General features: G+C 45.3%; 1 protein-coding gene across 1 annotated transcript in view; it reads left to right on the top strand.

Moving 5' to 3' along the window:
* The window catches only part of RHBDD3 (rhomboid domain containing 3), a 74,989-nt gene that overhangs the window by 56,875 nt on the left and 492 nt on the right, over positions 1–17,622 (top strand). The window contains exons 5-6 of the mRNA XM_068240166.1: positions 1,033–1,204; positions 1,305–1,550. Of these exons, the coding sequence (XP_068096267.1) occupies positions 1,033–1,204; positions 1,305–1,550 (418 nt within the window). The remainder of the gene's footprint in view (positions 1–1,032; positions 1,205–1,304; positions 1,551–17,622) is intronic.

The following is a 17,622-nucleotide window of genomic DNA, read 5'->3' as shown; positions in this document are numbered from 1 at the left end:
ATGTATACAACTTTATAATATTTTGCATCCAGTTGCAATAATTAATACTTACAGCTTTTAGAAAGTGCAACCTAACCATTGATTTCAATGTATTTGTATCAGAAAATGCAACCCTGCTGCAGGCACCACAATTGCAATTTTGTGTAAAGTCTAGAGCTATTCCCTCCTGTAAAGTGCTCTATTGGGCTCCAGGCCTCACTAATCTGCCAGGATGTAGATCTATGTCTCAATAAACGGGCACAGAGCACATGCTAGCAGATGCTTGTGCCTTCCCTGTTGTCCGATTCCCCCCTTCTTGCAGACGAAAGCATGCTAGGCTGAGTAGTATTTAATTTCATCCTTTTGCAATCACTATCACAGTTCCTATGTGACTTCTTGCAGCCCAGTGTTGGGGCGGGGGCTGGTACATGTATGAGAGGTGACTGATATTGCGACCTCTGCTGGCAGGCAGAGGTGAGATATCACTGAGCCAACATGCTTTTATTTTGGATCTCTGAAGGGAGAGGGGGTGGCTAAGCTAAAGAACTTTATAAGGGACTAAAGGGGCACTACTTATGAGACATTACCAGAGGTAAGAGAGCTTGGCAGTGTCAGGTTTAAAGATTGCGACAGTTCAATGTAAAAGGGGTTATATTTTATCCAAGAAGCAAAAAGTACTAAAAAGTTGTGTTAATCAGAAACTACTTATTTTGAGTGATTTTTTTTTTTTGTTTGGCATGTGCTGAAACGTGATTTATAGCTAAGGTGATACATAGGCAAAAAGAGATAATTCATAAGATACAGTAGATTTTATTATTTAAGCCCAGAGATGGATTAGGATTTAATGGGACCCTAGGCAAGGTAGTAGATGTGGGGCCCCCTTGTGGTCCTTTTGATAAACTGAAGTGGAGAGAGGTCAAAGAAGGTGGCAGGTGGGCCCCTTCACACTCACCAGGCCGCAAATACCTGCCCAGGTTGCCTGGTGGATGATTCTGCTCTGTTTAAGCCTAGCATGTTTCCCTGATAAGTTAGTTCCTTACAATAAGTTCTCAGTCCGCTCTACATTATTCCGCTACCTAGAACTCTCAGAAGCCAGAATACGGGCTCTGGATAGAATGGTCCTCTTCCGCTACATGAAATCTTTCCCTGTAGCACGCTTTATACCTTTCCGAGAAAAAGGATCTGTACTACAAGATACAGGCTACAGAGCACAAGAGCAGTATGGGTGAGCTACATATCATGACATTACTTTTCTGCTTCTCATTGCAAAGCATGTGTCTTAAAATTCCAGTTCTCATCTTAAAGGAATAACATGTTTGTTTTAGACTTCCGTTCTCCTATACAGATGTTCTGGAGTCAGGCCTACTTGCCAACATGCCCCTGGAAGGAGTACCTAGGCAGACTGCATCCCTTACCCATTTCCAACACACCCCTGTTTGGATTAGGGATGCTGGGACACTGGAAGAGGAGATGTTGGAAGCTGGAATTCTGGCATCTTTAAGAGATTATGAGCAACAAGAATCACAGAGACAAGAGCTAACACTAAACAAATCTAGTGTGTCAGCACTTAGGTAAGTTATTATCTTTCTGAGGTTCATTTTGTTTTGCTCTTCCCACTTACTATTTTGTTCAATTTCAGTAAAATGTTTGACTTTTAGTGGAGAGATACTGTATTTTTCAGCATATAAGATGCACTTTTCCTCCCCTAAATATGAGGAGAAAAAGTCACAGTGCCTTATGCGCCAAATACAGGGAGTCCCCAACTTATAAACACCCACTGATATGAACTGCTGACTGGCCGTGATGTTGGGCACTCCTTGTATTGTCCCCATGTCTCTCCTGGCTCCTCCGTGTTCTTCTGCGCTCCCCCGTGTATAATTAGTATAAGCAGCAGCACGGCTCACCTCATCCATTGGCTCCAGCGGTGATCAGAGACTTCTCCTTCACTGCTGATGATCAGCAGAGACCAGCACTAGGGGAGCAGTGAGGGAGAGGAGAAGTCTTTGATCGCCACTGGAGCCAATGAATTTAGGTGAGCTGTACTGCCGCTGCTTATAATTATACATGGGGAACGGAGGAAGACACAGCGGAGCAGGGGGACACATACGGACAGAAGGGGACACATGGGGACAGAAGGTGACACAAGATGCTCCTGGACCATGATTTTCCCTGTTTTTTGCTTTCTAAACCTTGGTGTGTCTTATAGTCTGGAGCAGGGGTCCCCAACCTTTTTCAGTCTGAGGAGCCCCAGCTCCTACAAACACATTTTCACTGGGTCAGGGTTGACCCCACCAGCCAAACCTCTCCCCCTTCCCCCCTCCCCCCAAAAATAAAAAATAAACACTGCACCCTGCATTTTGGTACAGAGCTGGGCATGGCAGAGCAGTATTACTTTTAGGTGAGCCAGTCCAGGGGCCTGGGGTGCCACCAACCCTCATTTCCCTCTGCATCCTGCACTTGGGAAGATCCTAGGCTGGGATTCGGTGAGGCTTCTGAGGCTGGAGGTGACCAAGTCCGGGTGAGAAGGCTTGGGAGGGAGCAGCTCATGGAAATGCTCCTCTGGCTCCTGGTGCTGAGACTGTGGGCAGGGCTGCACACAGGGCTCTGAACCTGCAGTATGCCTGTGTATCTGGCTGGCCTCTCTCTGTATTCATGCACAGCAGCGCGCAGCACAGCGTCACCAAGTGGCGCCGTCCTCTTCTTACTGTGTCACATGTGGTACAGTGTACTTCATATAGCTCTGACAGATGACTATTAGAGTACAGCGCCACTTGGTGACGTTGTGCTTTCCTGCTGCTGTGCATGAATGCATACAGACACAGGCCAGGTCCTTGGACTGGTGGTTGGGGACCCCAGATCTGGAGCGTTTTATATGCCTAAAAATATGGCTCATTTACAGTTAATCAATTTTTACTATAGTCATGCTTACAGGCCCGTTCAAGGTACATTTCTGTTAACTGAGTAATATATACCTTAATACTGAGATGCTGCAGCACACATTCTTGCACAGTGCAAGGAGATTGACAAGCTCCTGTATATTGAGCCACTGTAATCTGTTCACCCAAGAAGTGGAACTTTTGCTACCAAATAGAAGCCACAAGCTTCTGAGTCATTTGGGTAATGCACAATGTACTAGTAACGCACACATTTTATGTATATGTAGCGCGGGATGTGCTATTTGCCCAACATGCGCCACATCACTTGCGTAAGAACTGGTAAAATTACTCTTTGGTGCATGAGCATAGCAGTTTTACCACTGTTTATGGAATATACCCCATAGTAAAGTTCTATTCAATTGTGTTTATGGTGTTACACCTTCCCTGTTCCTTTCACACCTCGTTTCCTGAACGCCAATAACTTCTCGCAGATTCTTCCATACATTTTCCTCAATCTTGATATGATAAACAGGCACTGGTGTGACGTTAACGGCACAACTCAAAATTACAAAGCAACGCAAAGTCGCACATGACATATTGCGTTGACACATGTTAATACGTATGGTGCATGCGCTATTAAAACCACAGAAGTCAATGGATGAGTATTGATTATATTTTAATTTGGCACCTGCTACAGACATTAGTGCACATATGCAAACATTACAAATTAACAAGCTGACACATCATTGCATTCCAGCGGTTCTGGAGGTGTGTTTAGCTTCTAAGGGTACAATGGTTAATTTGCATATATTCAGCAGTGATGCCCTGGGAGACATCTCAAGCTCACTCCAACCTGAATTATCGCAAATTCTTTCTGTTTTAAGAAAGCAAACTTTTGTTTTTCTTATGCAAACATTGTAACATCTGCAATAGATAGGTTTAACACACTGCATGCACTACTTTAGCCTAGTGCAGCACATTACACCTCAACACAATGTGTGCACTGTGAACGGTGCATAGATTTTTCGGATTTTGCAGTGCGCTATTCTGCCTAATAAATGGTTATAACGTGCGACTATAACATCCCACTGTTAATCAGCAGTGTATATTTTTGTAAATATAAAAGAGCTGAAGGATAACTTATGCTTATATTGTTTATCAGAAGACATAACAACAAAAGTGATACCTTTAATGACTAACTGTACAAGATTTCTTTGCAAGCTTTCGAAACTTTATAAGTTTCTTCTTCAGGCATATTTCAGAACTGGATCAGAACCAGAAATAAAAAGACTGCCTGAAAAAGAAACTTAAAGTTTCGAAAGCTCACAGAAAAGTCTTGTACAGTCAGTCATTAAAGGTATCACCTAAACTTTTGTTGTAATGTCTTTGGATTTTCTCCAGGGTCTATATGCAATTCACTTTTCCACCTAAGAGATCATGTTTTATCTCCTCTTTAAAATAACTTTTCAGCACTCTGCAATTTAAAAAGTACCAAAAAGTAGGTAAAAAGGTACTATCAATATTATTTTGAGTATTTTCTTGCTTGCTAGTGGCTTAAAACCACATTCGCTTGTATAAAAATGTAGTGAAATTGATTGGGTTACAGCCCTTTAGCACCTAGCACTATCCAGCTTAGAGAATCAGCATTGTTGTGATTGTGAACTGTGTTAATGAATGAATGCCCAAGCATTGACAGGCAAGGCTGGAGAGGGTACTGGTTAAGGGTTCTCCCTTTGATACGGATGACCATGGTTCAAGTCCCATTCAGTGAGAAGTCCATGGGCACGGCTCCTTAACACTGCAGTGCAGTGGCTACAGCTCTCGAGTGCATTGAGTCTGACAGGAGAAAAGTGCTGTACAAATGTTGGCATTGTTATTATCTAGTGGCTTTTAGTCACTTGAGGACCACAGTCTTTTCGCCCCTTAAGGACCAGAGCCTTTTTCTCCATTCAGACCACTGCAGCTTTCACGGTTTATTGCTCGCTCATACAACTTACCACCTAAATGAATTTTACCTCCTTTTCTTGTCACTAATAAAGCTTTCTTTTGGTGCTATTTGATTGCTGTTGCGAGTTTTACTTTTTATTATATTCATCAAAAAAGACATGAATTTTGTCAAAAAAATGACTTTTTTAACTTTCTGTGCTGACATTTTTCAAATAAAAAGTAAAATTTTCTATACATTGGAGCGCGAAAGTTATTCTGCTACATGTCTTTGATTAAAAAAAAAAACCATTCAGTGTATATTTATTGGATTGAGTAAAAGTTATAGCGTTTACAAACTATGGTGCCAAAAGTGAATTTTCCCAATTTTAAGCATCTCTGACTTTTCTGCGTACCTGTCAGGTTTCATGAGGGGCTAAAATTCCAGGATAGTACAAATACCCCCCAAATGACCCCATTTTAGAAAGAAGACATCCCAAAGTATTCAGTGAGAGGCATGGTGAGTTCATAGAAGATTTTATTTTTTGTCACAAGTTAGCGGAAAATGACACTTTGTGACAAAAAAAAAAAAAAGTTTCCATTTCTTCTAACTTGCGACAAAAAAAAATGAAATCTGCCACGGACTCACAATGCTCCTCTCTGAATACCTTGAAGTGTCTACTTTCCAAAATGGGGTAATTTGTGGGGTGTGTTCACTGTCCTGGCATTTTGGGGGGTGCCTAATTGTACGCACCCCTGTAAAGCCTAAAGATGCTCATTGGACTTTGGGCCCCTTAGCGCAGTTAGGCTGCAAAAAAGTGCCACACGTGTGGTATTGCCGTACTCAGGAGAAGTAGTATAATGTGTTTTGGGGTGTATTTTTACACATACCCATGCTGGGTGGGAGAAATATCTCCGTAAATGACAATTTTTTAATTTTTTTTACACACAATTGTCTATTTATAGAGCTATTTCTCCCACTCAGCATGGGTATGTGGAAAAATACACCCCAAAACACATTATACTACTTCTCCTGAGTACGGCGATACCACATGTGTGGCACTTTTTTGCACCCTAACTGCGCTAAGGGGCCCAAAGTCCAATGAGTACCTTTAGGATTTCACAGGTCATTTTGAGAAATTTGGTTTCAAGACTACTCCTCACGGTTTAGGGCCCCTAAAATGCCAGGACAGTATAGGAACCCCACAAATTACCCCATTTTAGAAAGAAGACACCCCAAGGTATTCTGTTAGGAGTATGGTGAGTTCATAGAAGATTTTTTTTTTGTCACAAGTTAGCGGAAATTGATTTTAATTGTTTTTTTTTCACAAAGTGTCATTTTCCGCTAACTTGTGACAAAAACTAAAATTCTTCTATGAACTCACCGTACTCCTAACGGAATACCTTGGGGTGTCTTCTTTCTAAAATGGGGTCATTTGTGGGGTTCCTATACTGCCCTGGCATTTTAGGGGCCCTAAACCGTGAGGAGTAGTCTTGAAACCAAATGTCGCAAAATGACCTGTGAAATCCTAAAGGTACTCATTGGACTTTGGGCCCCTTAGCGCAGTTAGGGTGCAAAAAAGTGCCACACATGTGGTATCGCCGTACTCAGAAGAAGTAGTATAATGTGTTTTGGGGTGTATTTTTACACATACAGATGCTGGGTGGGAGAAATATCTCTGTAAATGACAATTATTTGATTTTCTTTTACACACAATTGTCCATTTACAGAGAGATTTCTCCCACCCAGCATGGGTATGTATAAAAATACACCCCAAAACACATTATACTACTTCTTCTGAGCACGGCGATACCACATGTGTGACACTGTTTTGCAGCCTAGGTGCGCTAAGGGGCCCAACGTCCTATTCACAGGTCATTTTGAGGCATTTGTTTTCTAGACTACTCCTCACGGTTTAGGGCCCCTAAAATGCCAGGGCAGTATAGGAACCCCACAAGTGACCCCATTTTAGAAAGAAGACACCCCAAGGTATTCCATTAGGGGTATGGTGAGTTCATAGAAGATTTTTTTTTTTGACACAAGTTAGTGAAAAATGACACTTTGTGAAAAAAAACAATAAAAATCCAATTTCCGCTAACTTTTGACAAAAAATAAAATCTTCTATGAACTCATCATACACCTAACAGAATACCTTGGGGTGTCTTCTTTCTAAAATGGGGTCACTTGTGGGGTTCCTATACTGCCCTGGCATTTTACGGGCCCAAAACTGTGAGCAGTCTGGAAACCAAATGTCTCAAAATGACTGTTCAGGGGTATAAGCATCTGCAAATTTTGATGACAGGTGGTCTATGAGGGGGCAAATTTTGTGGAACCGGTCATAAGCAGGGTGGCCTCTTAGATGACAGGATGTATTGGGCCTGATCTGATGGATAGGAGTGCTAGGGGGGTGACAGGAGGTGATTGATGGGTGTCTCAGGGGGCGGTTAGAGGGGAAAATAGATGCAATCAATGCACTGGGGAGGTGATCGGAAGGGGGTCTGAGGGGGATCTGAGGGTTTGGCCGAGTGATCAGGAGCACACACCGGGCAAATTAGGGCCTGATCTGATGGGTAGGTGTGCTAGGGGGTGACAGGAGGTGATTGATGGGTGTCTCACTCACTGTGGGATTATCTCAAGCGCAACCTGGTGGGCAGTAGGCAGCGAAGTTCCACTTCCCCCTCCTGGGGTTGTGGTCCTGCTTCCCCCTCAAGGGGTCGTGGATGAAGACCCGTAGTCACTTAGATTCTGCGCTTGGGTGGTCCGTATCATAGTGGGGCGGTCAACAGCTCTTCCCGCAACCCTAACAGTAACAAACAGCCATGATGGACGGCTCTGGAGAGCGATCCCCGTTCGACGCCCTTTGTGATCTGGTACAACAACTGACTGTGTCGGTGCAAATGGTTCAGAGGGACTGCGCTGAGATCCGTGGCCAGTGCGCCAATCAACAGGCGCCTGTGGCCGCCGCTGATCCTGCTCCTGCTCCAGCTCCTGCCTCTGGTCCTGTTCTGCCACCCGCTAATCCTGAGCTACCCGCTCCTGAACCTACATTGCCGCTACCTGAACGCTTCTCTGGGGACCCAAGCAAGTTCAGACTGTTTAGGAGTGCTTGCTATCTGCACTTCTCCTTGTTACCCCGAACTTATGCCAATGAGAATGTTCGTGTCGGAGCTATCAGCTCCCTGCTCCAAGGAGAACCACAAGCCTGGGCCCTTCGTTTGGTGGAACAGAGTCATATCTGCTTGCAAGACTCCACATCCTTCTTTGAGGCAATGGCAGAACTATATGATGATCCCAGTAAAGGAGCCTCAGCTGATGCCGCTATACGTGCTCTTCGGCAGGGTCGTAGGACGGTAGAGGAGTGTGTCCTGGATTTCCGTTTCTGGTCTGGCGATTTAGACTGGAATGACTCAGTACTCAAATCACAGTTTCGCCTGGGCCTTTCTGAGACTGTTAAAGATGAGCTTGCGCGGTTTGGGATTCCTGCCACCCTCAAGGAACTCATCCAGATCGCCATCCAGATTGACCGGCATTTTAGAGAGAGGCGTCAGGAAAGAGCCGGAATCTCTCGTAGCCCCTGGTTTCCCCCGGCTCCAGTGCCTCCTCCTGTTTCTCCTTCAGCCTCCAATCTTACGCCCATGGATGAACCTGAGCCCATGCAGTTGGGCCTTGCCCGACCTTCCTTGTCTCCTGAGGAAAGACAACGTCGTCGAGCTGCCAACCTCTGTCTATACTGCAGAGCTTCCGGACACTTTCGTCAGGATTGTCCAGTTCATCCTCTAAGTAATCCTGATTCTTTCCATTCCTCGGAACTTCACAGTCCCTTGGCTTCAGCGGCTCACATTCCTCTTTCTCTCCTTCTACAGGGTCCCAGAGGAAAGAACGTTAACCTTAAAGCCATCATTGACTCAGGAGCTTGTTCCTGCTTCTTAGATCTTCATCTTGCTCGACAGCTCCAGTTACCCATCCGGCAGAAGAATAAGCCTCTACTCATTCAACTTGCTGACGGATCATCTATTCATTCCGGACAAGTTACACTAGATACTTTCCCTCTGCTGATTACCATCAAAGATGATCATCAAGAGTATCTCTGCTTTGACCTGATTCCTTCCCCGCTGTTTCCGGCCATCCTGGGAATGCCTTGGCTCAAGAGCCATAACCCTTTGATTGACTGGGTTTCCGGGGAGGTCTCCTTCAACTCCTCCTACTGTTCTCGTTTCTGCTTCCCAAGTGTAGGCCGCCTGCTCTGAACCAACTCTGAGAAGGCCTCTCTGATTCCAACAGTTTATCACGACTACCTAGATGTATTTGATAAGAAAGGGGCTGATTCTCTACCGCCACACCGCATCTACGACTGTCCCGTGAACTTGCAGCCTGGTGCAGCCATTCCTTATGGCAGGATTTATCCTCTCTCTGAACCAGAGTCACAGGTACTTAAGGAATACATTGAGGAGAACCTTAAGAAAGGATTCATCAGACCTTCTACTTCTCCAGCCGGCGCCAGAATCTTTTTCGTGGAGAAAAAAGATGGTTCCCTCAGGCCTTGCATAGACTATAGAGCTCTTAATGACATCACTACTAAAGATCGCTACCCGCTACCTCTAATGTCTGAATTGTTTCAAAGGTTGTGGTCCACCAAAGGGGTATATGAAAAGGGCGCCTGTAAAAAAGGGCGCCTGGTGGAGCCCATATATACCAACTTCGGCTACAAAAAAGGCGCCTGGTGTAGCCCATATAAAAACTTCGGCTACAAAAAAAGGCGCCTGGTGTAGCCCATATAAAAACTTCGGCTACAAAAAAAAAGGCGCCTGGTATAGCCCATATTAAAACTTCGGCTACAAAAAAAAAGGCGCCTGGTGTAGCCCATATAAAAACTTTGGCTACAAAAAAGTCACCTGGTGTAGCCCATATAAAAACTTCGGCTACAAAAAAAAAAGACGCCTGGTGTAGCCCATATAAAAACTTTGGCTACAAAAAAACTCCGGGATGTGTTAATTACTATTCCCCCTCCAGGCCGCCATGGATAGTGGGGGAATGAAATAATTCGGCTTCCAGCGTTTGTAGCCCATATAAAAACGTAGGCTACAAAAAAGGCGCCTGGTGTAGCCCATATAAAAACTTCGGCTACAAAAAATAAAGGCAATAATATGGGCTACAAAGGTGCACCCTACTGTAGCTGAAAACCTTGTAGCCGAAAAAAATATGGACTACAAAGGGGCGCCCTACTGTAGCCGAAAACCTTGTAGCCGAAAAAATATGGACTACAAAGGGGAGCCCGCTTGTAGCCTATATCAAAACTCGGGCACCCTTTTCTACACCTTGTAGCCCATATTTCCAGAAATAACATTGATGTCTATGGCGGCGCCCTTTTCATACATTCAGCTCAGGCGCCCTTTTCAACCGATACCCGCCAAAATCTTCACCAAGCTCGATTTAAGGGGAGCCTACAATCTGGTACGAATCCGGGAAGGCGATGAGTGGAAGACGGCCTTCAGATCCCGTTACGGCCACTTCGAGCATCTGGTCATGCCCTTCGGCCTATGTAACGCCCCTGCAACCTTCCAACGTTTTATTAATGATGTATTAAGGGACTTCATTAATGACTTCCTTGTTGTCTATTTAGACGATATCCTTATCTTCTCATCATCCTTGGAGGAACATCGGGTCCACGTTAAAAAGGTTCTCTCCCGTCTACGCACACATGAACTTTATGCTAAACCAGAAAAGTGCGAGTTTGAGCAGGATAATATCCAGTTCCTGGGCTTTCTAATCTCCGCTGAGGGAATAGAGATGGATCCTAACAAGGTGTCTGCTATTCTGAACTGGCCGGTGCCTTCTGATCGCAAGGGGGTTCAACGATTTATCGGGTTCGCCAACTTCTACAGGAGGTTCATTAAGAATTTTTCTAAAATTGTGGCTCCCATCACACTACTGACCAAGACCAACCTTCCATTTAAGTGGACGCCTGAAGCCCAGTCTGCCTTTGAGGATCTAAAGACTCTGTTCACTTCTGCTCCTATCCTCAGACATGCGGATCCTTCTCGAGCTTTCGTCTTGGAAGTAGGTGCTTCGGAAGTTGCAGTAGGGGCCATTCTCTCACGACGATTTGGCCCCAAAGCCCTCCTTCATCCTATAGCCTTCTTTTCCCGGAAACTTAGTTCCTCTGAGAGGAATTACGATGTTGCTGATAGAGAGCTTTTAGCCATCAAAGTGGCTCTTGAAGAATGGCGTTATCTGTTGGAGGGTAGCGATGCATCCCATCCTGATCTTCACTGACCACAAGAACCTGGAGTATCTGCATTCTGCGAAGAGGCTGAAACCTCGTCAAGCCCGTTGGGCCTTGTTCTTCTCCAGGTTCAACTTCCATCTGATCCGTCCTGGGACCAAGAACTCCAAGGCAGACGCTCTCTCACGCATGTTCAATGAGGGGTGTGCAACTAACCTTCCCTCTGACACCATCCTTTCTGCCAATTACTTCCTTCTTCTACAACCCGAACTGTTGGATCAAATCAAACAAGTCAACTCTACAGTACCTGTACAGGAAATTTCGTCAAGCCTGGTCTTTAGGAACGGTCTGTTTCTTCATGAAGGCAAGGTTTTTATTCCTCCCGCACTTCGTCAGGAAGTTCTGGCCTGTTGTCATGACTGCAAGCTGGCAGGACATTTTGGGATTACTCGAACACGGGAACTCCTCCAGAGAAGTTTTTGGTGGCCCACTCTGCCTAAAGGCTGTAAACAATTTGTGCTTTCCTGTGAAAACTGCGCAAGATCAAAGAGTTCCAGAACTAAGCCCTGGGGTCTTCTCAATCCATTGTCCATTCCAGAGCGATCTTGGGACAAGATTGCCATGGACTTCATAGTCGACCTCCCACCTTCCAAGGGGTTTACCGCCATCCTGGTGGTAGTCGACCGCTTTACCAAGATGGCTCACTTCATTCCTTTGGAAGGTGTTCCTTCTGCCGCAACAACCGCCCAGATGTTTCTGAAAGAGATCGTCCTTCTTTATGGCCTCCCTTCTGAGATTGTTTCTGACAGGGGGTCTCAGTTCACCTCAAAATTCTGGAAAGAACTCTGCAAACTCTTGAACATCAAGTCCTGCCTCTCGTCTGGGTATCACCCACAGACCAATGGCCAGACCGAGAGGACGAACCAAACGCTTGAACAATACTTACGTTGTTTCTCCTCTGCTTCCCAAGATGACTGGTCCACCCTACTCGCCACGGCGGAGTTTGCCTACAACAACTCTGTTCATGTTGCCACTAAGATATCACCATTCTTCGCCAACTTCGCCTATCATCCTGTATACTTACCTGGAGTGGTCCTCGAATCCTCAGTTCCCACAGTTCAAGACAGACTTAACCTGATAACGGAGAATTTCAATAAGCTACAGTCCATTCTACTGGAATCCCAGGAAAGGTCTAAATTTTGGGCAGACAAAAAACGGGAGGAGAGTCCTAGTTTCTCTCCGGGTGACATGGTAGGGCTATCCACCAATAACTTACGCCTCTGTTGCCCCTCCAGAAAGTTGGAGCCCAAGTTTGTGGATCCCTTTCCCGTAGACAAGGTCATCAACCCCGTGGCATACAGGTTGAGACTTCCTAGCTCTATGACTCTACATCCGGTTTTCCATGTATCATGTCTAAAGAAGGTTATCCCTAATAAGTTCAATCGCTCTTCTTCTCCTCCTCCTCCTGTGTTGCTCGATGGACATGAAGAATACGAAGTAGAGAGAATTCTGAATTGCAGGAAAAGAGGAAGATCTTTTCAGTACCTGGTAAAGTGGAAAGGCTTCGGGGTTGAAGAAAATTCCTGGGAACCTGTTCAAAACATACACGCACCTAGGTTAATTAGAAGATTTCACTTCCAGTTCCCTGAGAAGCCGTGTCCAGGAGGCACCCTGAGGTCGCCCCTGGGGGGGGGGGCAATGTCATACTCACCGGCCTGGCTCCCTCCGGCGTCTTCGCGGGCGCGTCCTTACACATGCGCGGGGGCACGCTGGGATTTGTAGTCCCTGTAAACTGTCATGGCGCTCACAGCGCTGCGCGATGCGCGCGCAAGTCTGTGCACTAGCGCAGTGTGCGCATCGGGTTGCGCGCAGGGCCACACGCACTCCGCGCTGCGCGCATGCGCAGGCGTTAATTTTGGCGCCCATTGCTCTATTTAAACAGGCCTGCCCTTTAGTCTAGTGCTGTTTGTTCATACAGCGTGCGCCCAGTGAACCTGTTATATTTCTGATTGTTTCCTGGTATTTGACCCTTGGCTTGTGACCCCGACTACTCCTGTTTGCTGCCCGTCTCGACCCTTGGCTTGTTACATAGTTACATGGTTACATAGTTATTTTGGTTGAAAAAAGACATACGTCCATCGAGTTCAACCAGTATAAAGTACAACACCAGCCTGCTCCCTCACATATCCCTGTTGATCCAGAGGAAGGCGAAAAAACCCTTACAAGGCATGGTCCAATTAGCCCCTAAAGGGAAAAATTCCTTCCCGACTCCAGATGGCAATCAGATAAAATCCCTGGATCAACATCATTAGGCATTACCTAGTAATTGTAGCCATGGATGTCTTTCAACGCAAGGAAAGCATCTAAGCCCCCTTTAAATGCAGGTATAGAGTTTGCCATAACGACTTCCTGTGGCAATGCATTCCACATCTTAATCACTCTTACTGTAAAGTACCCTTTCCTAAATAAATGGCTAAAACGTTTTTCCTCCATGCGCAGATCATGTCCTCTAGTCCTTAGAGAAGGCCTAGGGACAAAAAGCTCATCCGCCAAGCTATTATATTGCCCTCTGATGTATTTATACATGTTAATTAGATCCCCTCTAAGGCGTCTTTTCTCTAGACTAAATAAACCCAGTTTATCTAACTTTTCTTGATAAGTGAGACCTTCCATCCCACGTATCAATTTTGTTGCTCGTCTCTGCACCTGCTCTAAAACTGCAATATCTTTTTTGTAATGTGTTGCCCAGAACTGAATTCCATATTCCAGATGTGGCCTTACTAGAGAGTTAAACAGGGGTAATATTATTCTAGCATCTCGAGTTTTTATTTCCCTTTTAATGCATCCCAAAATTTTGTTAGCTTTAGCTACAGCGGCTTGGCATTGAGTACGATTATTTAACTTGTTGTCAATGGGTACTCCTAAGTCCTTCTACAAGTTTGATGTCCCCAACTGTATTCCATTTATTTTGTATGGTGCTAGACCATTAGTACGTCCAAAATGCATGACTTTACATTTGTCAACATTGAATTTCATCTGCCATGTATGAGCCCATATAGCCATCCTATCCAGATCCTGTTGCAATATGACACTATCTTCCTGGGAGTTGATGATTCTGCACAATTTTGTATCATCTGCAAAAATAGCAACATTGCTCACTACTGCATCCACTAGGTCATTAATAAATAAATTGAATAGCACTGGACCCAGAACAGACCCCTGTGGGACCCCACTGCTAACAGTCTCCCATTTTGAGTACGATCCATTGACCACAACTCTTTGTTTTCTGTCCATTAGCCAGTTCCCTATCCATGAACACAGACTATTCCCCAGTCCTTGCATCCTCAACTTTTGCACCAGACTTTTGTGGGGAACAGTGTCGAAGGCTTTTGCAAAGTCCAAGTATATCACATCTACAGCATTCCCAATATCCATATTAGCATTCACTACCTCATAAAAGCTGAGCATGTTAGTCAAACAGGACCTGTCTTTAGTAAACCCATGTTGATGCTGAGAAATAAGATTATTTTCTACTAGGAAGTCATGAATAGTATCTCTTAGTAACCCCTCAAATAGTTTGCATACAACTGATGTTAAGCTTACAGGTCTATAATTTCCTGGATCTGATTTTTTGCCCTTCTTAAATAATGGGAAAACGTGGGCTGTACGCCAATCCACTGGGACTCTGCCAGTTGCAGTCACAAAAGATAAGATAAAGGGGTTTATCTATAACTGAACTTAATTCCCTTAGGACCCGAGGATGCATGCCATCCGGGCCAGGTGCCTTGTCTATTTTTAATTTATTTAGTCTTGCTTTCACTTCTTCCTGCGTTAAGTATTTAATATTACAGTTAGAAGATTGAGACTCTTCCGCCTCTGTAGTTTGCAACAGTGCTGTTTCTTTTGTGAAGACAGAAGCAAAGAAAGCATTTAATAACTCTGCCTTACCTTGGTCATCCACCATTGAGTTCCCACCCTCATCCTTTAGGAGTCCTATACAGTCAACCTTTCTTTTTTTAGAGTTAATGTACTTGTAAAACTTTTTTGGGTTAGATTTGATATCCTTAGCGATTTGTTTTTCAGCTTCAATCTTTGACTGCCTAATTTCTTTTTTACAATTTTTATTGCACTCCTTATAATTGCTTAGTGCAGCCTCGGTCCCCTCCTGTTTTAAGACCTTATAGGCATTCTTTTTCCTCTTCATTTTATCTTTAACCACTTGCCGACCGCACGCTTATACCGTGCGTCGGCAAAGTGGCAGCTGCAGGACCAGCGACGCAGTACTGCGTCGCCAGCTGCAGGCTGATTAATCAGGAAGCAGCCGCTCGCGCGAGCGGCTGCTTCCTGTCAAATCACGGTGGGGGGCTCCGTGAATAGCCTGCGGGCCGCCGATGGCGGCTCGCAGGCTAAATGTAAACACAAGCGGAAATAATCCGCTTTGTTTACATTTGTACGGCGCTGCTGCGCAGCAGCGCCGTAAGGCAGATCGGCGATCCCCGGCCAATCAGCGGCCGGGGATCGCCGCCATGTGACAGGGGACGTCCTGTCACTGGCTGCACAGGACGGATAGCGTCCTGTGCAGCCCGGATCACCGGGGAGGGGACAGGTAGGAGAGGGAGGGGGGAATTTCGCCGCGGAGGGGGGCTTTGAGGTGCCCCCCCCCCCCGCCAGCCACACGCAGGCAGAAGAGATCAGACCCCCCCCTGCACATCATCCCCATAGGGGGGAAAAAAGGGGGGCAATCTGATCTCTCTGCCTGCACCCTGATCTGTGCTGGGGGTTGTAGAGCCCACCCAGCACAGATCACTAATAACCACGCTGGTCCTTAAGGGGGGTAAAGGGTGGGTCATCAAGTGGTTAACCTTTCTATTCATCCATAGAGGCCTTTTTTTATTCCTAGATATTTTGTTTCCATATGGGATATACATACTACAATATTGATTGGCTTGTATCACCGTTATTGTCCGTCTGCTGCCTGCCCTGATCCTTGGCCTGTCCCCGACCATTCTGATCTCCGCCTGCCCTGACCTTGGCTTGTCTTCAACCTCGAGAACGCCTGTACCTGCCTCTCCACACTGAGACGTCATCTGTTCTCCAACCCACTGTGGGATTATCTCAAGCGCAACCTGGTGGGCAGTAGGCAGCGAAGTTCCACTTCCTCCTCCTGGGGTTGTGGTCCTGCTTCCCCCTCAAGGGGTCATGAGTAAAGACCCGTGGTCACTTAGATTCTGCGCTTGGGTGGTCCGTATCATAGTGGGGCGGTCAACAGCTCTTCCCGCAACCCTAACATATGCTAACTGAATGCAAGCTGCAGTGTGTCTCACGGTTTATATGACTCCATGCAGGGAAATTTACCTTAAAATAGATTTGTAAGTATGATTTTGCGGTTCTGTCCATATCAACCCCTTTCTGACATCCTTTTGCTGTTGTGAATGTAACCCAGATGAAGTTGTTATGGATAAAGTAAAGGCCTAAAATAATGCAGAGACTGCCCTTGACCCTTATTATACCCTGATTTACATAGGACTGCTTTCATTTAATTTCTGTAGCATACTTGAGGTCACGGTTGCCCCTGATCCATAGGTTACTTTACTCTACAAGAGAGTGGAAGGTATATCTCAGTTTGATAACATTTATTTACCAGGCATGAAATGCAAGTACGGGCTTTTTGGCTAGAACTTGGAGATCTCTCTCACCGACTAGAGAGGTGTTAAAGTGTATCTGAGGCGAACCTTGGGGGACAAAAACAGATACTTAAGAGGAGGGGTGCCTCTGGATCCTATAAAGGCATCCCACGCCATACTTTTTTCCCCCGTCGTTGAGCATGATCCCCAGAATATTACCAACAAGGGCTTGTTGGTAATCACATCTGGGCCGTGCTCCTCTTCAGTGCTTGCGTGGCCAGAAAAGGAGCTTGGACCTGATGTTAAGGAGGGTCCCAGGCAGCGACAGAGGACAGCGCGGGCAGCTTCTGTAGGATCCAGAGGATTGCCTCTCCTTAGGTATTTACTTCTGGGCATTTAATTTGCCTCGGGGTCTCTTTAATTCAGAGAATTCATAATACCTATCTGCTGAAGAAAATAAAGTTCACCAAGCTAAATTAGATAAACGAAAGTCTACAAAATTGGGGTAAATGATCTGCCTGGGCAGTCATCTCCTAAGCTAGCCCCTGCCTCTTCTTGCCACCTCCGAAAATCCGAGATCTTCAGGTTCTCCCACCCATATAAATTGAGCAATGCCCTTTTAAGAATGAGTATATTATTATAATATTATTATAATATTTGTATTCTATGTTTTTTCTGACTATTCCGTGCCTTACCATATTTGGATTATTGCCTTAGCTTATTGCTACTATGTGTGATTGATAAAATTTCAAGTTGAAAAAAAAATCAGATGTAGTTTCTTTGGGATGTGATCAGTAAGGGCTGCCTGATCGCTAGCCTCATGAATGTGATCTTTAATATTGCAACGCAAATTACATCTCAATGCCCCAAAAAAGTCGCAATGCAACTTCATGCCCCGTTATCGTTGCATACAGTAGAGCATACAGGCAATGAAAAGTATGCTTCCAAGTCATTAATGAGCATGTGCAAACAGTCCAACGCAGCTAATAACATGTA

The sequence above is a fragment of the Hyperolius riggenbachi genome, chromosome 1 (genome assembly GCF_040937935.1).
Source record: "Hyperolius riggenbachi isolate aHypRig1 chromosome 1, aHypRig1.pri, whole genome shotgun sequence".
Taxonomy (NCBI): domain Eukaryota; kingdom Metazoa; phylum Chordata; class Amphibia; order Anura; family Hyperoliidae; genus Hyperolius; species Hyperolius riggenbachi.
This window is presented reverse-complemented; position numbering and strand designations above follow the sequence as displayed.